At 37.4% G+C, this 23,014-nt stretch overlaps 1 protein-coding gene across 4 annotated transcripts in view; it reads right to left on the reverse strand.

Moving 5' to 3' along the window:
• Nucleotides 1-23,014, reverse strand: part of Kdm3a (lysine demethylase 3A) — an 81,881-nt gene that overhangs the window by 54,076 nt on the left and 4,791 nt on the right. For all 4 annotated transcript variants that reach the window (XR_001872524.2, XR_003850105.1, XM_029565190.1 and 1 more), the window contains exons 3-10: nucleotides 18,872-19,027; nucleotides 17,411-17,521; nucleotides 13,360-13,462; nucleotides 12,478-12,602; nucleotides 12,174-12,246; nucleotides 11,994-12,082; nucleotides 4,445-4,608; nucleotides 1,998-2,506 (exon numbers count right to left, since the gene is read on the reverse strand). Coding sequence is in view for 2 of the 4 variants with exons in the window: in XM_029565190.1 (XP_029421050.1) it covers nucleotides 1,998-2,506; nucleotides 4,445-4,608; nucleotides 11,994-12,082; nucleotides 12,174-12,246; nucleotides 12,478-12,602; nucleotides 13,360-13,462; nucleotides 17,411-17,521; nucleotides 18,872-19,027 (1,330 nt within the window). In the remaining 2 variants the exon portion in view is untranslated. The remainder of the gene's footprint in view (nucleotides 1-1,997; nucleotides 2,507-4,444; nucleotides 4,609-11,993; nucleotides 12,083-12,173; nucleotides 12,247-12,477; nucleotides 12,603-13,359; nucleotides 13,463-17,410; nucleotides 17,522-18,871; nucleotides 19,028-23,014) is intronic.

A 23,014-nucleotide genomic window follows, 5' to 3' on the forward strand; every position in this document is an offset into this window, starting at 1 on the left:
AAAGGAAGTATTTATAGATAATCACGTTGAACAGTCTAAATCTAGTTTAGTGAAAACAGTATCAGTGATTCTCAACTTACAGCAAAGCCAAGAAAAAAGGATAACCCTACTTCCAAGGAGCCAAACTGAACAAAGGCAGCTAACTTGATTCCAGCTGGCTTTTGCTCTGTAGCCCCTGAGTAGTGCAGAATTCTTTTCCCTACCCACAACCACCAGTATTTGAACACAGTCCAAAGATTCCAGTGAGCTTTCAATTCCATGCTCACACCTTAGCCAGTTACTGTAGATGGCAGCATGTGTTAATCCAGGATGTACAGCTACACTTTTTCTTTAAAATCACGTCAGATACAGAACAGCTGCACAGCACAGTGAGACATAGCTGGACTCCACAACTCATTCAGGTACCTGTGCATGTGTTTACCCAACTAGGACTTTCACTGCTTCACAAAAACTAAACTGATTTGTTTCAAAATTAGCTGTGAGGATTGATGACTCAACAAGATTAAGTAGAACAGATATATGGTAATGAATATTCACCTTCTTTTGGGAGTTACATAACTCCTGAAAAACAGTATGAATCTTATGCAATTAATTTTAGGCAAACTAACAGCTATATTAGCTTAAGCCTCAAGAATGACAAAGTTGGGTTAGAAGAATCTCTAGGCAAAGGAGTTTCTTTCTATTCTTCCAACTCTATACTAAAAAGATATACAAGCTGATGCAACAATTTTGCCTTCTACATTCAGAAGTCAACTATAAAAAAAACTATCATGGGTATATGCAGTTCTTTTTGTGTTTGCATATGCACATGTGCCATGACACAAGTTGTAGCAATCAAAGGACAACTTTCAGGAGTTGGTTCTTTGCTTTCACCAAGTGAGTTCTGGGGAATGAACTCAATCACACTTGGGGGTAAGCATCTTTACCCACTGCGCCATCTCACTGGTCCCTATGTTCATGTTTTTGCTTAATAGAATGTTTCTGTTGTCGTTTATCTGCTTAGGTTTTTAAAAAATTTACAAAATCCACACTGACTTTCCACACACCTGATAATTTAGGTATCTCAAACTGCAATAGCTCTGAACCTTTTAATGTGCCGAGGTCATTTCAGTCTTCTAATTTCAATCTTCTAATGGCGCTTCTGATTACTACTATCATTAAAATGCACCTCCAAACTCACTAAAAGTACAAGTTGAATAATCCTAATCCAAAATGCTAAAGACAAGAAGAGCTGACATTTCTAGATTTGAAATATTTGTAAATATTTAATGAGATACCTTGGGAATGGGATCTAACTCTAAACATCAATCACTGGTTTCATAGATACTTTAGAGATACATGGATACAGCCTGAAGGCAACTATGTTTTCAGTGTGCCTGCACTCTGCACTGTTACCACAACCCCAACACATGAGGTAAAAGTGTGGTATTTTGAACTCGTGTTATGTCTGTGCTAAAAGAGTTTCCAATTTTAAGATGTGTGGGATTTTGGATTAGGAATGCTCAACTTGTAAATATGAAATACAACATACCATCTTCTCTACACTAAGGGTACTTAGTTTGACAGGTGAATGTAGCTAACTCCCCTTAACAACTCTCCTTTGTGTTTCACGAAACTGTCCTTGACACCTTTAACCGAAAATCTTTTTTCCAGAATGACCATTAATTCTGTATCTAAAAACCCTAACAACCATGTATAAGCTACCTAAAAGAACACAAAGTCTCACCTCTTTCACTCCCGACCTGAATGCAACAAAGACAGCAACAGCCTAAAGATAAAGTAATCTTAAAAGTGTATAGGCTTAATATGCAGGATTCAAATGTTAATAGACATTCATACTAATTCACAGGGTAAAATGAATTCCTTTGTAGAGCATTACTTCTTGAAACTTGTTCTCCAGTTATTTTCATATTTTGATCATGGGACAAGAAATAAATACACACACACACACATATACATAAAACCATTTATCAATAAAGATATTTAGAAACACTTACGATTCTGGGTTTTATTGCTGCTTCTTGTACAACAGCTTTCATTATCTACTTTTACTGATGTTTCCTTGGAATTCTGCAATTGGTAACCTAAACTTGAAGGTTCTACTTTTTTTTCTACACAACTATTAAGGCTATTGATATCTGATTTCACTTCTGGTTTATTTGAAAGGTCATCAGATGTGGAAGCTGCATGTTCTAGATGCTTCTGCAGTTCAGGAGTACTGGCAATTTCCAATTCTGCCTTAGAAGAAGCCTTTGCAGGTAAGCACTCCTTGGGAAGGCCAGTCACTGGTTGTGGAACAGACTCCAATCTGTTTTCTGGATCAGTATTTGTTTTAGGCTGGATACAGCTACCTTTGGGCTCACTCAGAATTTTCAAGTCTCCAGTTCCAACCTGAGATTTTGAAGAAAGCAATCCTGCTTTGCAGACATCTGGTTTTGTTCTCAGTATTTCAGGCTTTGTGTTTAGACAGGAAGAAAGTTCTTCCGGTAAACTCTGCTTATGACATCTGAAAAACATAATATGGAAAAGTAGCATCCAGGTCTCTTTTATATCTTACCATCCAAAAATAATTTGGTTTGTTGTGGCAACCAGCATGAAAAACAAATGAAAACTGCTTATGGTAGTAATTTTCAGATAGTTTGTGAGCAGGAGTCAAGAACAAAATCCATCAGTGGCTCTGAAAAAGTATCTTACATGCTCAGAATAATGCAATCCTAAATGTTCCCTGTAAGATCTCATAAAGCTTTAACTGCTTTAAGTTCTATTTCTTACAGCATAATGAACCTTAGCTTTCCCTCAAAGCAAACAGTATTTTTATATGGAACCAGAAAGTACATTCAACAATTAAGAAACTCAGTGGTTTTCAATGTGTCAAATTATAAATCTATGCAAGACCAATTATGAAGTTCTTTTCTCTTTCTTTGTTCTATTTCAGAAAAACCTTTGCTGAACTCTCTTATATAACAAAAATTACATTTAAATTTAAAAGATAAAACTAATATTCTTGTTGCCTGTCAAAACTTGGAAACAATTTCACTGCAGGCAAATGTATTAAGATATAAACTTTATAATAAAATATGTATGCATATTAGAAATCCCTGCAAAGCTATGCATATTAAATATAAATTTAAAACTACCATCAGCAGCACAAAACCTTGTCTTGCTATAAACTGAATCCAGGAACGGCCAGGACTCAAAACAAATAGCAGTTTATTGATTAGTTGCTGCCAATGGAAACTACTTATTTCCCATTTCTTACTAAGGACATCCTTGAAAAACTTTCGTTTCAAAATCCATACTAGGAGTTCTTTGTCCAGCAAAGCACAAGACTCTTTTTCTCTCTTCCCTCTTCTCTTTCCTTTCTTTGCCCTGTTTCTAATCCAAGATTTCGTTCTGGAAAAGGATTTCTCATTTAAGCATTCAAATTTGAAATCTGTGTTTGGATGTCACTAAGTTTTCTATCATGTTGCCCTTCCCAGTGTATGTGCACACACATGCATGCATGTGCTAAAATAAACACTTCTCAATTGGCAGCTGTGTCACTATTCTCCCAGCTCCATCCTAGGGTGCCACCCACTTTTCTCCCAGGGAAACAATGTGCTCTGCCACTCTCCCACAGTTTTGTGGCTGTCTTTCAAACTGACTTCTGACTTTTCTATGCCATAGTCTCTCTGCCTTGTAGCTTTCTCAGTCTTGTACCTTTTTTTTTTTTAAACTTTCAAAATTTTATTATTTTTATTCTATGCGTATACTGCCTGCATGTAGGTAAGTACACCTGTGTCGTGCAATGCCCACAGAGGTCAGAAGAGGCTGTTGGATCCCCTGGGACAGTTGTTAGCTACCATGTGGGTGCTGGGATTCAAACCCGGGTCTTCTGCAAGAATAACCAGTGTTCTTAATTGCTGAGCCATCTCTCCAGCCCCTCTTGTACCTACTTTAAACATCTAGTTAAACTTCACATTTCTTGTTTTCTTCAACTGTAAACTGACTGGCAAAGGCATTGTTTCCTTATGTCTATTTCTTAGAATCTCCTCTTTAGCCCCATTTTGATCCATAACAAGGGTTCAAGTCATGCTAGGTTAACCTTCACTTTAACCACATGATCCTCTTCTCCACACTCCCTCCTATCTAAGTCTCCCATATACAACCAATGTGCTTCCTTTTCTCCTCAAAAGAAGACACCCATTCTATACATGTAATATTTCAATTGATCCTCCTCATTATTATCAGCAGGTCAAGTGAGTACGTCTTTCACTTCTATATTGTTTTTCTATACTATTCTGTGTGCCTTCTACACTTCTACCTCTGAAATCACCTGATCAATCTTTCCTTTTGGGGAACTCTTATGGAAACCTTTCTAGAACATGAGACAGAAACAATGAACTCTGAGTAAAACAACTTTTTATTACTATGATTAAACTCCTTTTAGAAAAACACTACTCACCCTTGAGGAATTTTCGCTCCAAGATTAGGTGGAGAGTTGGCAGCCTGGGGAGTACTTTGCTGTCTTGGATCTTTACTAGATGGAGTTGCTGCAGTACAGCCAAGTAGAATCTCCTTAAAAACTGTTGTGGGAACAGACTGTACAGGACACACACTGGGAGAGGCCTAAAAGATACCAAACCAATAGACATTAAAAAGTCCCTAGTGGGAAATTACAAAATGCTAACAAAATTCAAAATAATTTTCTTGGTTTAAAACTAAACAAGCACAATATCATTGTCAAATAAAAGACCAGAAGAGTAAACAAGTGACAAATCACAAAAATAAAGAACTCATATTTGATGGCTGTAAATAAATCACTCCAGTTTTTCACAAAATTTAAGTGTTCCTATAGAAGGTTACAAGCTGATTTTTTTCAGACCTTTGTCGTCTATGTCAGGAAAACAATGTGGTAATTACTTTATTATGCAATGTACAGAAGTGAATTTGTGAGTTTCAATGGTAGCAGCTTCACATGCAATCATCTGGACATGACTTGAGTGCCCACCACGCACTTACTACGCAGATTGGCAGGAGAACCAGGCCACATAGGACTCTTGTAGGCAATGGAACCTACTGGGTGCCACGATAAGCCTTTGCAATGCAATAAAGATTGAGGACACGATTCTTGATCTTATGTGGCTCATCAAGTCAAAAAGGTCATCCCAAGCTGCAAAAAATATTAAGTCATGACAGGCCTATGGGATAAAGCTGTGAAATCCTTCCCCCCTTCCCTTTCTATGTAATTTTACCTTTGTGAAAATACAAATATTGGATCCACATCTTACATTTATAAAACTTCCTACCACTAAAAATAGAAGAGATAACTCCAGAAAACTTCTCTATGGCCATGCAAAATCCATCTGCCCATCTTTAGTAGGCTCTCCATCTATACTTAAGTCCTACGCCTTTCTCAGTTACCTCTTTCACACTAAAATAACCTATTTACCTTGCCATCAAATCTAAACCTAGAAGTCTTCAGTTTCTTCATCTTCTAATAATTAATGTCTAAAATCTGATGCAGAACTTCAAGTTTTTTGTTTTTTAAAAGACTTGACAATTGCAAACATATTAAATGCTGTCTATGCCTTACTCTGGAGCAGTCTTGAAAAGACTACCTAGTATAGAATTAAAAAACACCTAAAAATAATAAAAAATGTAATCATTTTCGAAGTTCTGGGCATTGCTTCCAACGACTTTTACGTACTCAATTATCTGATTGTTATACTGTTGTTGTAAACTTGTCTTTAGTTAAATATCAGTCTCACTGTTCTCTAGCTACATGCGTTTTGGTTTTATCTTGGGTTATTTGGAGAAGAGGTTGACTATACTCTTGCAAAGGTCAATTTTACATGTCTTGGCTTGTTTCCTAATCTTTTAAATGAATAGATTAAGTACTTCTAAAAGGTACCTTCAACTATACTTACATACAATTCTCTGATAATCACTTATTAAAAGATTACTCTCCAAAAATTTAATTGCCAAATCATCACAAAATGGTTATTCAACATGACTTAAAAAAAAAAAAGGTTCACTTTTACCAAGCATATTTCGTCTCACCTTTCACCTTCATCTCTTTGAATATATTCAGAGTTGATGTCCTAAAACTTTTCCTTAAATTACTCTTTGAAAGCAACATACAAAATTTAGATTGCAAACTGGATAATTTTACTCTGAACAATGTCCATCAAGCTGCTTAACTCAAAAAAAAAAAAAAAAACAAAAAACTCTCCATCTCATTCCCAAAAAACACCTCCAAACTCATTTCCCATATCTAATCAATGAAATCAATAAATCCTGCCTCCATTTCCTAAGTATTCACTGAATCTTTCCATTTCTTTCTGTGACACCACTTCCACCTCTATCTCAGACTACAAATCTAGCTTGTTTGACTTCCTTCTGTTCTTGTTAACCCTTCTCCTCCACAAACCCAGATTTATCCTAACACAGAACCACCCTTATAAAACATGTATCAAGACTCCACAGCCTACCAGAATTCCATATGGTCCAGTCTCCTGCCCATAGGTCATTAACCCCCTTGCCCACAGCATTCCAATCATTAGGCTTCTTCTCTTCAAACATTCTTAAACTCTTTCTGGTCTGGGCTTTGTACTTGTTATTCCTTCTGCCTAGTTTTCAGGGGCTGGATGGATGCTGGTTCCAACCTCTCTCCCTCATTTCCTCAAGTGTCACCTTCTTAGAATCCTTGGTTACTTGTTGCAAACAAAAGTGTTCCCTCAGTCACCCCTAACACTTTTTAAGTCACAGCCCTTTGTTTCCTTTTTCCACAGCACTTCTAAGAACTGTGAAAGCATCTTGTACTTAGTTGTTGTCAGTCTCCTCACAATGAAATGTACACTTATAGGCAGAGGCCCCGCTCCTATGTCCACTACCTGAACTCATCAAGTCAGACATACGGCAGATGCTCAGTAAGACTGGTGGAATGATGTTACGAATGAATAAACAGAGTTAGCACTTCATATTTTATTTTATTTATTTATTTAATTTTATTTATTTATTTATTTTTTGGTCTTTTTGAGACAGGGTCTCCCTGTAACTCCAGCTGCCTGGAACTCGCTCTGTAGACCAGGCTGGCCTCGAACTCACAAAGATCAGCCTGCCTGTGCCTCCCAAGTAGCACTTCATATTTTTAAGTAGCTCTGTAGATCAGTATTTCTCATATATTAAATACTCAATAAATATTCACTGGGAGGAGGAATAAAGGGAAGGAAAAAGGAATCGGTTGTTTTTACAATGGCGATTTACATCAAGGAAAGGATTTAGGGAGAAGTAGCAACACTAGCACAGTGGGTAAAATCACTGGCTTTTGAGGTTAGACCTTAGTTTGAACTGACATTTCCTCTGTTCCCATTTATACAGTGACAGCCCTATTTGGGCTGTTCTTTAACACAGTGCTCGGCACACAGCAAAAGTGATTTTTAATAAGCTCTCTTAAAACAACGAAATATTGTAAAAATGTTCTCAATTATATCACCATGTGACATGATTATCTTACTAAGGGTGCTTTCTCTTTAAGAAAACTGAGGAATATCCCTTCCATACCTTGCCTAAAACTTAACAGGGATAGAATTCCTGATTCCCAAACCCATCTTCATGTGCACACTGCTGCACTGGCCTCTGACTCGACAAAGGTCAAAGTTTCTTCTTACCTGAAGAGTTTTCCCTGAAGGTCTTCTATACCAGTCATGGCAATAGTTCCTCCCTGCCAGCAGACGGAGATAATATAATTGAGTGTATGACAATATTCTAAAAAGGTCACTGCTGGCTCGCACTCCTCAGCAGACTCTTTCCCAATTAACCAAGCAATGTAATAACTCTGAGGAATAGTCTGCTAGGCAAAGAAGACCTTCAAGGAGCTAGGTGTCACTGGCAAACATGTTTGTCTTAACCACAGCATGTTGCCTACCTAATCCCAAATAACCTATCTCCAAAGACCACCCTAAAACTAAACCTGTGCCGGCTCAATGCATTTGGGGAGCACAAACACAGAGAATGGTGCCAAGTGTGTTGCTGTACTCATTTTTCACTCACATCTACAGTAAGTGCCTGCCCCCCACCCCCACCCCATCCTTCCCTGTTCCTTTATCTCTTTTAGTCCTCGTGAAATCTAGGTCAGGCCAGTGTTCCAAATCTTTCCCAATTATAATGACCCAGAATGTAAGAGTACTGATATGGAAAAAATATTCACAAGGGATCAAAAGATACAAAAGAAAGCGGATATTTACCTACAAAAAAAGACAATCAAAACCCAGACCTTCATGATATATAAAGAAAAGGGAGGGAGAGAGAAGGAAAGAGAAAGGAAGGATTCCAAAATATGAACAATGTCCCTAGTATGATTATTTCATACTTAATGCTATTTCTTTGCCTTACTATACTTTTCTAGATGAACCAAAAATTTTAAGTAATCAAAACCAGATTTCTAAAACTTTTAACACTCAGGTAAAAATTTACCATCTCCAACTTCCTTTTGAATAGGATGACTATGGTTTATAAGCTAAAGATATTTTCTTAATCCAAGTCAATTACACCTCCTTAGGCAAACCAATGGTTCCCTGCTCCAAAGTACCCATACTGATGACAAACAGTATGAATACTCAATGGGCATAATGCATTATGATCTAGAATAGCCCAGACTCAAGTAATTTCTCCTGCCTCAGGCTTCTGAGCAGCTGTGACTACAGGCATACACTATTACACCCAGTTGAAACTGGTGTTTTTAAAACATAAAATGTAGTTTCTCATTGTCTAAGTAGAGATTAAGGAACTATCTTCAAGACAAAATCCATGCTTAATTTTTAAGAGTTTCAGTTGTGCACACAAATTTATTGAATATGAATAGTATGGACATGATTTAAAAAAAAAAAAGTCATGCTCCTTGCCCTACAAGTTTGAGGCAGATCACATTATGTGTATGAGCACAATTTTACATGCACTCCTTTAAGCATTATAATAAATTTACCTGCTCAATCACCTTTCCACTCACACCTTCCCCCAGGTATCCCCACTGACCCCAGTTCTGTCAGCGTCTCGGGTTGATTATTATTATTATCTTTTTGAGGTAATCACTGGCTTTGTGTTTGTTGTCAGTCATCTTAAAAGTTCTGTCTAACTCTAGCTCTTGACTTTGAAAAACAGAAGTAAAAGATTTACTACTGTAAGACCATGGAAGGAAGCAAAATCTCAGACACCTGCCATGGATATTTTGAATTTACATTTTTCTCTAGTTTTCTTTTCAGCATTTTTTTCTTCATTCATCTTTTCTTGGTAAGAAAGATAATTTCATTCATATTTTAAATGTATTTTTCAATGGGGTTTATTTTCATGAAACTTTCTTTACCTTTCCTTTAAGAATTATTGATACACTTATGCATCAATACTTTTTTCACACCTTGCAAATTGTTTTAATGTTGGAGCCTAGTTATCAGGCAGCTTGATTTTCTTTTTTAAATTTTTTTATTGAATCTTTGGGTATTTCATATAGAACATCTTAATCATCTTTATTATACCCCATCTTTATTGGCACCCCCCCTCCAGTGGAATTCATCCACTGTCATTTGTGTTAAGGCCTATCATGCCAAGTAAGTATCTCTAGTTGTCCCTCAGTGTGAATTCATCCACTGTCATCTAGTCAGCCTGACTAGAATCCCTCCCTTTAAGATCAGCTCTGCCTCACCCAGCTGTCTAGGGATGTGACAGTCTTGCGGTTCTCTAAGTCTCAGGTTGATTCTTATAAGATATACTGTTTCTTGACCCCTTCTCCAACACAACATCTTTAACTCTCCTTTTTGTCACACATCTATTTACACACTGATGCACTCTCCATGACAGGTAACACTCAGCCAAATGGCCTTTACTGGTTTCTATTATAGATTACTAACAATTCTTCCAATATCAAAATCTGACAGATTGTAATTCTGCCCATTTTCCCCCCAGCTTCTAACAACACTGGGGATTTGGCAATATCCTCTCTGAGCTTAACTAAGATGCATTTTAATCATTTTCTTTATAGCCCTTACAATATTACTTACCCAAAGCCTGACTATTCATTTCCCTAACTCCCACCAGCTCAGACTCTTTCTAACCTGAGAGACTATATGGTAACATAAATGATCACCAGACGCCAGCTTGGTGATCTGAACTTTCTAAACTACAACTGTTGTGTTCTATGATACACACATTTCACTTAATCAACCCACTTAGAAGGTAGATTTTCCTATCTCCTCAGTCCTAATACCTAGTCCTCCACCAAGCCAAGTTAATGTTGTCTCCTAAATACCTATCTCCTCAGTTAGTGCCTCACTTCAGCCCCATTTATAGTGGCCAATCCCTCCAACCTACCCAGTGTCCTAGTTTCTACCATCACTTCCTTCCCTCATCTGCATAAAATAAACAAGTCACTCTCTTAGATTTAAAACCGTAGCCACCCCATACATTTAACCATAACAAAACCAGACTTCCTTTCCACCTCTAGTAGTGCTTTTTCTTCCCATGAGTCTTGCCCTCCAGTCATAACTTTCTCTAAGAGCTTCTGCCCATGCTGCTTGAGGCACCTGCACAGCTCCTGCACAGGACACTCTCTTAAGAGTTTGTTTGGGTCAGGCATAGTGGCACAAGCCTTTAGTCCCAGCACTCCGGAGGCAGAGGCAGGTGGGATTTCTGTGAGTTCAAAGCCAGCCTGGTCTAGACAGTGAGTTCCAGGTTAGCTGGGGGCTACAGGGAGACCCTGTCTCAAAAAGAAAAAAAAAAAAGTTTGTTTGGAGGCGCTTCTGGGAGTGTCTCTCTCTCTCTCTCTCTCTCTCTCTCTCTCTCTGTATACATGATCTTCAAGACAGCAATTCCAGACACTTCTTAGTCTCCAAGACCAAGTATATAGCATGTAAATGTTCCACCTTTGTTTCCTGGATGTGTGTTATTTGTAATTAAATGAGAAATAATACTATTTTCTATAATGACCTCTTCATTCTTTCCTGAACAACCCTGAGCCTCTAACCAAGAGGTCAAGGCTATACCTTTGGAATGAAGACAAAAGCTTTAGTCACCTTGGTTCAGGAAACTCTGGGTATAGAATTAAAGTTCCTGTTGTCTGAACATGGACAAAAAGCAGAGGAAAGGCCCTTGGGCTTTCTGTAGCACGGTGTTTGCTCTGGTTCTAGCTGACATCGTAGTCTAGTCTGCTGCTGATATGGAACCCTAGCTACTTTCATTCACTCCTATGCTATTTTTCACTGCCTTGTCCCCTAGTCTCCAAGGGTCTTTCTTAAATGCTGTCAGTAGTCTTCATGTATCATTCTGGTCAATTTTAAAATTCTAAACTCTAACCTGGAGCATCCTATTACAGAAAAGTATTCATCAACATAAGTGCATTTGGATTTCTAAATTGTCAAACTTATTCATCCTATAACACATCTTAATGACAAAAGGAAAAAGTCTTAACTGACCCAAAGAGAAACACTATTTTGGAAGAGAAATATGGCACCTGAATTCATGTGGCATCCATGAAGCCTATGTTTTTCTGGGTCAAAATTAATAATGACAAACTGGCCACTTATTTTGAAAAGCTAATACATTTGGATACTTAATCACAAATGACCAATGCAAGTTCCTTATTATTATGAGGGTGTGGGCCCTGTTTCAACAGCCAACCTTCTCACAGCTCTGAGGTTCTTCCCCTCTTCTCATGCCAGGCATTTTTCCAAGTTAACATATGCAACTTCAGAAACACCCACCATATGGTGAAATTGACACATAATTGAGAATTTTCACCAAGTATCAAAAAAATGAAGCTTTTACTGCAAAAAAAATAGTGAACCAGAAACTTGTATCATCTTCAGCTGCTTGAGTACAGAAATTACGGCCAAGATCTGAAGTTTACAACAGCAGAGAAGACAGCACAGCAGAGTAGTACAAACTGCCACATCACTACTAAAGACTAGCCAGGCAATTGTAAAGAAAGCTTTGCAAAAGTGGCAAAAATAAATCAAGGTTACCTCAGTGCAAGATTTTGCTTGTTTAGAAACTAGATTTCCATTATTCTCAGAAGACTTGCGTTTTACAGCTCCGATTCTTGTAGAATTACCTACAATATATAAAAATAGGAAAGTAGGTTTCCTTTTCTCTTAATGTGAGATGAAAGGGAAAAAAGAAAGGTTTTAATTAATGTGTCTTACCACAACTCACAAAGTTTTCATGTACAACTTCAACATGAATCAGTGCCGGATCAACAATTTTCAGTGCTGGAATCTTTAAAATAAAACAAAGACACTGGAAAATTTAAAAACTCTTGAGAACATATTGAAAATTAGCTCAACATAGCAAGAGGATATCATACAAATAACTTCCTTTAAAAACAATTAACTCTGATTTTTGTTCTAACATTTTATAAAATAAAAGGTTTAGTATCTAGAACACAAATCTTCTGTATAGTTATCTTGCCCTGTACGTTATATTACATGCAATTATCATTGTCTTTACCTCCTCACAGTTGACCTGAAGAGTTTTTGATGTTGGGTTTCCATTTATAACAGTTGCTGAAAACCACTGGGTAGATGGATCCAAGCTATAAATTTTTACTTCTGAACCAACGAGGTTCTTGTCTCCTTAAAAAGAAAAAAAAAAAAAGCCACAACAATTTGCATTATCTCTAATAGCACTACTCTCCAGGACAATCTTTGGCTAAGTCTCTTTAAAAATGCAGTAAACAAAAGCAAACATTAAACAAACTGCTTCAAACTTAAGGCAGGCATTTCAGCAAAATCAGGAGAAAATGCAACTTTTCCATTTCCCCATAGATTTTTAATTTTCTCAGACTAGCAATGTATTTATACCATGTTGTATCAGATCAGAAGTATCAAAACAATTCACCAAAAGCAAATTTCCTACCTTCTGTAGTTTTAGAAGAATTAAATGCAGGAACCCCAAGAAAACTGCTTAGTTTCAAAAAGAATGAAAGTAAAATCTTATGGCTATGAAGCTGACTGAAAAACCAGTAACAGTAAATAGAAAAGTAAGGATCACCAAATAAATGCCTTATTAATTTTAAAAACTAAAATTCCAAACATAGCAAATCTACATCAAAATACAATTGGGTTTTTAAAAATATCTACTTTTATAGCTTTATACAACCTCTGAACCAAAATTCTAGAGGTTTTGAGGAAGTCCTGTGGTCATCTTATTTAATACAGAAAGCAACAATCTTTGTTTTGAACATTTTTAAATTAAATTTTTAAGTATTTCCAATTTCCAACATCAGAAAAAATTCTTTTTCAATGACAGAATGAATAAAAACAGCTAAATCCTACCTTCTTATAAGCTAATCACTGGTTAACTCATGAATTAACAAGATTATCTACATACCTTGTAAAAGATGGCTTTCATCCAAATGTTTTACAATCAAAGCTTGAAATTCTTTACTGACTACCTGATTATCAGTAAGGGAAAGTCGAAGACTGTTTACATCCTGTAAAACCAAAGACCACAGGAGTTATTTATGAGAGTTGTTAAGAACTGGTATGTTGGGGCTAGAGAGATGGCTCAGCAATTAAGAATGCTAGCTACTTTGGTAGAGGACCTGGGTTTGAGTCCCAGCACCTCACATGGCATCTAAACAACCATTTTTAACTCCAATTCCAGGGGATCTGATGCCTTCTTCTGACCTCCACAAGCACTGCATGACATGGGTGCACTTACACGCACGTGTACGTGTAAAATAAAAATAATAAATAAAATATATTTAAAACAGAATTGAGCATGTTTCAGTTGGTTTAATCAGATCAGGGGCATGTGTCTACACACACACAACAAATCTTTAAAAAAAAGTCACTCAGAGCATAATTAAAAAAAATATTTTATTTATTTTTATTTTATGTGTACGAGTGTGTTGTCTCCATGTATGTGGGTGCACCTGTGTGATGCAATGTTGCGGAGGTCAGAAGAGGGCTTCGGATTCCCCTGGAACTGGAGTTAAGGATGGTTCATAGCCACTATGTGGGTGCTGGGAATTGAACCTGGGTCCTCTGCAAGAGCAGTCAGTGCTCTTAACCTCTGAGCCATCTCTCCAGCCCCTCAAAGCATAATTTTAAACATGACATATACTTTAGGTTATAGGAAAATAAATCAAGCTGATCAAGCCAAGTAAAAAAAACGTATTCTATATTCCAAACACTATGGATGGGAAAATTACAAGTCCAAATCCATGAAGTTGAAAAAGGTAGAAAATACACAACAGACAGATATGTATTGTCTATTTAATTGAATTTACTGTTTTTAAAAATATTTTATTATTTTTATTTTATGTGTGTGAGTATATTGCCTACATGTAGGTGAGTGCACCCATGTCGTGCAATGCAGCAGAGGTCAGAAGAGGACGTTGGATTCCCTTGGAACTGGAGTTAAGGATGGTTTGTAGAGGTCAGAAGAGGATGTTGGATTCCCTTGGAATTGGAGTTAAGGACGGTTTGCAGCCCCCATGTGAGTGCTGAGAATCAAACCCAGGTCCTCTGCAAGAGCGGTCAGTGCTCTTAACCACTGAGCCATCTCTCCAGCCCTGAATTTACTGTTTTTAACAAACAACTTATTTCACACAAATCCATTTAACCTATCAATTTAAATGCACTTCTCATTACAAAGGGTAAGGAGGTAAAGGGACAAACAGGGAAAATCTGAATGAAGAGCCTTAGACTTCAGAGTAAGCCTGTTTCAAAGCACTGAGTTCTTGGCAGTAGCTCCATTTCTTGGCATTGTTCCACAGTCATCCGGTTTTGTGTGCAAACCCAGTTATGATAAATGTATACAGAACTGTCAAAAGGAATAACCTGTCAAATGCAACTTCTACTGGGACAAAGAAAAAAATTGCTAAACACAGAAGCCCTCCATTGGCAGGCCTTCATACTTTTCTGCCAGTGAAATAGAGTGGCCAGAACAGAATGGTTCACTCATTTCTCCTACTGGAAACAGCTACTAGTTTGAGAGAGGAGCCATGATAGAAAAATGCCTTTCTTTAGGTAAGTTAACACCATTATAAGAGTCTTCATAAATGTTCAAAGTTAATTACCAAAGTAGGTATGGGTGTTTTTTACTTCATGCATTTATTGCTACCACAATTTCAACAAAAAAAATTTAAGAGGATTCTCCAATACCCACTACAAAATGAAACAATATATTAATGAGGAAAGCCACACAGGGCTCTTAAGGTAGACTAATCTAGTCTGCCTAGGAGGGTTTCAGAATCCATCAAATCTATGAGATAGTTTTTTCAGATACCTTTTTCTTACCCATAATCATATATAAAGGCAGACCTCAAGTTTCAATTCCAACTTTTGCATATGTCAAATGATTTTTTTCATCTGCAATCTGCATTACTTCATAGAGCAAGCATACCATCAGGTAACCTCCAACATGGAATTTCACACAGAAGTTAATGTGATAGTACATGTCTACAAGATAGTGCTCTGAAGAACTAAACCTTGGCCATTCTTACCTTTAAAATGATTTTTATTTTTATTTATGCATATGTAGGTTTGTGTCTAGGTGAGTGTTAGTATTCCACATGTGTCCAGGTGTCCAGAAGAGGGTGTCAGATACCCAAGGGCTGAAGTTACAGGTAGTTGTGAGTCACCTGGAAAGGGTTCTAGGAACCACAGTCAAGTCCTCTAGAAGAGGGAGCAAGTGCTCTTAACTGCTGAGCTACCTCTCCAGTCCCAACTTTTGCCATTCAGTAAAAGAATACACTTAATTATATGGTGATTCTAATGTTAATGAATAACAGTATTCACACTGATAGCCCACAGTTCATTTCCCCTGAGAACAAATAAAACCTTCAATTTAGATGTTTTATTTTGTAGTCTCAAAAAACAGAACTAGGAATTCTACCTTAACTGAAAAGTTTGGACACATGACAGATTGAGAAAACAATGCCAAGAAGTAAAAACTACTCTTTATTACTCAAAAAGCAAAGCATACACAGTATCACTATATAGTCCCTGATCCTTACTTATGGGCAAGCTGTTCTTCCATTTGAAGTAGGAAGAATATGAAGACATTCCTAAATACACAAAAGGTAACTTGCATCTGAAACAGCACATTCCACTGTTCTAGTACTTAAAACACTATAAAGTACATTATAGGTTTTGTTTTCATTCACTTCCAGGACACGGAAGTAAAAGTGAGATGCAAGTAAAGACAAAGCCAGTGCTCTATGCTTTCCAATATAGGTCCTGCAATCCAGTTGACCACTGACCTCAAACTGCCTGTTAGCAAACAAAGAAATTTAATTAATCCTATATGCCACACAGAACAGACTCCAAGTTAAAAGCAGTAGTGGATAAAGGGGATTAATAAGCTTAATAAAGTAATACAAAAAAGATGAATTGTTATAAAGCCAGCAGTAGTTTAAAGGTAGTAGATTCCTTCCTTTCTAACAAATTCCTAACAATCACCAAGACCTAGGACCAAGAGTATGACCAAGACCTAAGAGTTCAAATGTGAAGAAAAAGATCTCAGAGTTTTTCAAACTAACTAGAAAACAGTCAAGTCTCATTGTCAACAGTAGTTATAGTCTATCAGGTTGCCAAGATCTGAACTAGGGAGCACTGAACAAGTTACTGCTTTTATGAGAAATACTGGAGTCTTGTAATCCTCTTGGTCACATTTTCATCAACTGATCAATAAATAACTTTGCCTTGTATGTGCTTCTATTCAAAGACACCTTACTTAATATATATTGCTGATCCATTAATCTAGAACCTCAAGGCTGAATAATGCTTATCTAACATACACATTTCCTTCTTCACAACTTTCTTGGACTTACTAAGAATTCCAGACAGTACTTCAGAACACACTTTCAGAGACATTTTAAACAGAGAAATCACCACAAATAAAAGGCGACTAGAAGACACACAGCTTTAAAAAAACAAAAAAAAAAAAATGTCACTAACACTAAGCTGCAAAAGCAAACTTGTTTACACCGAAAAAGCTGGAGTACCTTCCTAAATGTGACTTCTGCTGGGAACTAGCATCAGGAAACTCAAAATTGATGCTCTGATGCTCTGTGTGTGTCTACATAGAACCATGCACAAGTATCAATTTGGGGGTTACAAATGTATTTTAGCAAGTAGGCAAACTCATTAAGCCTGAGATCCATGCATGAGGATGGCATATATGTAAGTCTATATAAACAACTCAAAATTTTTTCATATCATCTACCCTTTTCCCAACACACATATCATCCATTTGATATTGCTGGTTTTTTTCAATACCAAAAGGAAAACACAAATCCACCAGGCTAACACTGAGAAATGCTATACAACAACTAACTTCTGATGAGATGTTTTTTTTTCTCTATTAGGCATCTGCATGAGGGCAACCAATGTTAGCTGGTTAGACGTTTAATACTGTTCCTATGGTTTACCTGTATAGGCTTCAAAAGGTCTTTGGAAAGAAATATGCTTTGTTGATCTCCTAGAAACCGAACAGAAGTTATAGATCCCAAGCCAGCTTTGTCCAATAGAGATTTGTACATCTAAAAAGACAACAAAGTATTTGGTCATCATAACTATTATCAGCACCGTTCTGAAAATAGGAACTGGCAATTTTCCACAAAAGTGATAGAGCCACTGAGTTTTTATTTACTAGAGTACACTATTTTTTATTCAAACCCAGTAATTTAAACCAGATACACATTTGGGAATCATTAACATACAGGGCTACAAATCCATGGTTTCCCAAAAGTATATGTGAAAAACGTTTGTGTAAGTTTTTCTGGGGAAACTATATATTTTTAGAAAATTCCTAACAGCTAAAAAATAGTAATAAAAAAAAATTAAAAAGGGCAAAAATACAACCACAACCCTGTATCTTTCAAGCACCTCCAAGGTCTCTTCACTAAAGGGCAAAATCTTAACTTCGCTAGTATCACATGCCAGGCCATACACAATCTGTCAGCCTTCCATCAGTTTCCCAGCTCTCTGACTACTCATACCTGACTTTTGCTCCTTGAAGCCCCAGCTCATGCCCCATAAGTCTGGCCTGTCCTCTCGAGATTCATGGATCACTTTTGCTCCAGACTTATAACGTGGATAATCATATACTGACTTCTAGTATCTTTAGAGGCCCCAAATTTCTGAGCTAGCAGGAACCTTATAGGTGATTAAACTGAAGTTAGAAACCCATAGAAGAGGAAGGTAATGGTACCTATTCAGCTACAGCTTACTATTTACCATAAGGAACTCCTGACAAGGCCCACCCAGCAAGGCTCCAGGTTTCTCTACCTTACTGTTTTATCAACATTAGAAATTTAGGTTTTTAGAGGTACTGCCCACTTATTTAATAACCTTTTATTCATTTTTCACAAGTTTTATAGATTTAAGCAATGCATCTTGATTATATGAAGCCCCAACTTTCCCCTTCCCAAGGGGGAACACAACCCCACACCCTCAACATGTCCCCATCACCCCTCTATGTCCTCTTCCTTTTTTGTCAATAATACACTGAGTCTTATTAGTTCTGCCTATTAGAATATACTTGCCATATATATTTTTAAAGCAGGAACTTAACTCTAATTTTCTTAAAAAGCTGACTCTGAGCCAAACCAAACATATCTGTATGTTTGTGTATCTGCTAATTTCTGACCTTCCCACTTTAAGTGCACCCACATTTTTAAGTGAAGAAAATAAGGCCCTAGAAAGTCATGGGACCTGGTAAGAGTCACAGAGCTCTGATCAGGCAAAACATCCTAAGTACTCTTCCATCTTGTCACACATATGGACTATTATTTCCCTGAGGTCAAAGAAAGGCATTACATTTTCCTTATTTCACCCCAAACGGATGGAATGTTTTCTTGTCAGTTCAATAAAGCCCAAGCTTTACTCACTATGGCAGGCCACTGAATAACTCGTTCAGAAACTTCAGGTGACTTTCGTTCAGCCAGAACCAAGTTATGCTCTACTAAAAATGCTCTCCTTAGAAGGCTGTAGACCTCTATCCATCTTCTCTTCCTCCAAGACTCCCCATCAAACTCCACACACACCTAAATAAATGAAATTGAAAAAAAATCAAGTTCAATGAACAAAAGTAAACAGTACAAATGCTGAAGTTGAATTATATCATTATTTTATTTGAATACATAAAGTTTTTGCTTAGTATGTGGTTTCCATTGTTCCCATACTTTCCTTCATAGCCCACAATAAAATAACTATGCATGGACCAAGCCTTTGCTCTTAACTTACTTTTGGATGCTGAAGTCCAGAGCTTTTAGAGTCAGTTCCCTCAAAATGACCACTGGCAAACCCAGAACCCAAAAATCTCCACTCAAAAGTGGTTTATTTATTTATTTATTTATTTTTGAGACAGGGTCTCCCTGTAGCCTAACTGGCCTGGAACTTGCTATGTAGACCAGGCTGGCCTTGATCTCACAGAGACCCACCTGCCACTACCTCCCAAAAGCATGATGTACCACACCCAGGTTTTTTAAATAAAAATTTTAAAAGTTTTTATGCATATGACAGTTTTGCCTTCATATATGTTAAGTGCACCCATGCAAGCAATGCCCACAGCGGCCAGAAGAGGGCTTTGGATGCCCTGGAACTGGAGTTACTGAAGGTTGTTAGCACCCATGTGGTGTTAGGGGCCAACCCAGGGCCTCTGCAGCCAATGCTCTTAACTGCTGAGCCATCTCTCCAGGCCCTACTCAGAAGTATTTTACATATGCTAAATAGAATGTGAGCTTTGGGAACTGGAAGGAATGCATATGAAACCCAAAAGAAGTACTTATCACACAGCATTGTAATTCTTTGTTGACATTACCAGTGGGTTTAAGATGATTCCCTTAAACCACAATCTACCACCTACTTTTTTTGTTTGGTTTTGTTTTGGGGTCAGTATCTCACTATGAAGCCCTGGCTGGCCTGGAACTATGTAGACCATGATGGTGACCTCAAACTCACTAAGATTCTACTTACCCTTGAGTGCTGGGATTGAGGGAATGCACTACCAAGCAGGGCTCTGAAATGCCCTGGTATCAGAAGGACTTAGCACAAAGCCTAATACATGGCACATCTTCAAATGTCCCTTCCAACTAAGCTGGGAAATCTACCTCAGAGTTAGTCTAAAACTACTTTGTTTACTAAATACAGAAACACAGAACTACCTCCTCTACTAATTTTGTTATCTTCTGTTTCTTTTCCTAGTGCTAAGGACCACCTAGTTTCTTACATGAAAGTTAGAACTATCTTTAAAAACATTTTCCAAGTAATTGTGATGCTTTATGCTTCTGACTTGCAAAGTATCTCTGAACCTATTAAAAAAAAAAAAAAAAAAAAGGTCCAAACACAGGTATCTAGCAGTAACCCTGAGTCCAGAATTGTTCACAAAATTTTTAAGGTCATATTAATATGCTAAAAACATCCCATATTTTTTCTCAGCCATTAGGGACCCAATTAGCTCCTTAATTTATTCTAATCTTCTTTAATGTGTTTGATATTTTAACAGATTTCAATAAAATCACTCAATATTCAATGCGGAAAAATCACTTGAATCTTTCCTTGAAGAAGCTCTCCCTTACCAGTCTCAGTCTCCCAAGAGGGGTCCTCTTACCAATTGTATACAAAGATTTGTACATTTTCTTCCTAATACTCATCTATAACTGACAGTATTTGAGAGGGACTGATAAAATTCTAATAGGTCAAAGTCTGTCTGCCTTAGCTTACCATTATGTACCACTGGCACAGAGGCTCTAATCATTACTCAAATGTGTTGAATGAATAAATCAACAATTTCTCTCTGAATTGGGCTCCTATCTTCTGTTTTTCTCATCTATTTAAAAGGCAGCAAATTTCCAACGCATATACTGTTAACTCCAATCCTAAACCTTTTCTCATCTACAAATGTCTCTTTAAAAATCACTAAGATTCAAGGGCTGGAGAGGTGGTTCAGTAGTTAAGAGCGCTTGCAGAGGACCAGAACTACAAGGTGTCTCACTCATATCCATCTATAACTCCAGTTCCAGGGGATCCAACACCTCCGCAGGCACCGGACAATGCATATGATATGCACATACATACATGTAGGCAGACACCCATACACACACAAAAACATAAAATCATTAAGAGTTAAAGCTTGGCCTACCCATTTACCCCAACAATAATGGTGCAATCCCTTTTCAGGCAACCTGGCCTAGAAAGCTACCTATCTTTTTTAGCATGTAATGCTTCTAACTTTCCAATTAGCAAATATTTCCAAAATCAAAATTAATCCAAATGTGTACAACTATGCAACAAGATCTCATACTCACTTTTTCTAGCTGTATATATTCTATCACTGTTGCCAACCAGCTTCCCAGATATGTTCAGAGACTACTATCTTCGTTTTCCTAGCCATAGAATCTAAGTCATCTGACTAGAATTTTCATCCTCATATTCACATCAGTCTTAAACCCAACTCAGCTTTCAGTGCCAGATTTTTCTAACAGAAATGGGGAGGGGGGTGGTGAGAGATAGCTCAGCAGTTAGGAAGACTTACTGCTCTTTCAGAGGACCTGAGTTCAGTTCCCAGCATCCATGTCAGGTGTCTCACAACCACCTGATCTCCAGCTCCAAGAGATTTGATGCCTCTAGCCTCTTCAGGCACCTTCTACTCCCATGCGAATGCCCACACACAGACACAAAATTTTTAAAAAAATAATAAATACATCTAAAAAAATGTGGAATAAAAGGGATAAACATAAAAAAATTACAAAAATAGAGATCTGGGCTTGAATCCCACCTATGATGCTCTGTTAGAATGACTTTATATGAATAAAATCAACATAAAAGTAGCAGGAACTAACCCGAACCCCAAATTAAGAACCCTTGCTCAGCCAGATATACATATCTGGCATACATCTTTAATCCTGGCACTCAGGAGGTAAAGGCAGGCAGATCTCTGAGTTCCAGGCCAGCTGGGGCTACACAGTGAGATCCTGAACGAACAAACAAACAAACAAACAAACAAACAGAACACTTGCTTACAGATATGAAATGCCATGGTGAAATCCATTGTTTTGCTTAACATATACTAACGGGGGCTGGGGAAATGGTTCAGTCTCATGCACAAGCATGAGGACCCAAGTTCGATTCCCAACACTCTTGCTTTTAAAAGCTGGGCACAGCAGCATACATTCTCTAATTCTAGTATTGGGAAGAAAGAGACAGGAGGATTTGGGGGGTTTACTGGCCAGCCAGTCCAGCTGAGTCAAAAAGCTCGAGATTCAGTGAGACCCTATCTCAAAAAAATAAGTGGAAAATGACCAAACAAGGCACCCAAACATCAGTCTCTGGCATCCACCACACATAAACACACATACCACACATATACACATAAAAGAAAAAGAAATATACTAGTGGAGAAAAAAGTCCAAATCCTAATCTATTGAATCTCATTTTACTAGCTTAATGATTTCCCAAAGCTTAACATCACAACTCTTACCAGTTCATTATCTGAAGCTTAAGATAACCTAATTTAAAAAAAAAAAAAAAAATCCCTCAAATTTGAAAAAGTTTAGCTTCTGAAAACTGTCCAACCTTTAACACTGCAAAATGACACTGTCATCTACAAAGTTCACCCCTAAGAACAGCACAATCAAGTTGCAAAAAAAAGCAAAAAGATGGGGCTAGAGAGATGGCTCAGTAGTTAGGAACACTGGATGTTCTTGCAGAAGACCCAGATTAGAATCCCAGCACCCACATGGCAGCTAACAACTGTCAGTAACTCCAGTTCCAGGGGATCCGACAGCCTCTTCTGTCCTCCGCAGGCATTGCACAATATGGGCGCACTTACATACATGCAGGCAATACACTCATACACATAAAATTAAAAAAATTAAAAAAAAATAAAAGCCAAAAAAAAAACCCTCATATTTTAAGTTTCTAATTTTTTTGTTGGCCTGCATTCACAGCTCTCCAGGGGCACATGTGGTCAATGGACTGACTTTCAAATATTAGGTTATGGTGGCCAAAATTCACATAAGCTTTGGTTTGAA

The sequence above is a fragment of the Nannospalax galili genome, unplaced genomic scaffold, assembly GCF_000622305.1.
Source record: "Nannospalax galili isolate Female #2095 unplaced genomic scaffold, S.galili_v1.0 scaffold138, whole genome shotgun sequence".
NCBI lineage: Eukaryota > Metazoa > Chordata > Mammalia > Rodentia > Spalacidae > Nannospalax > Nannospalax galili.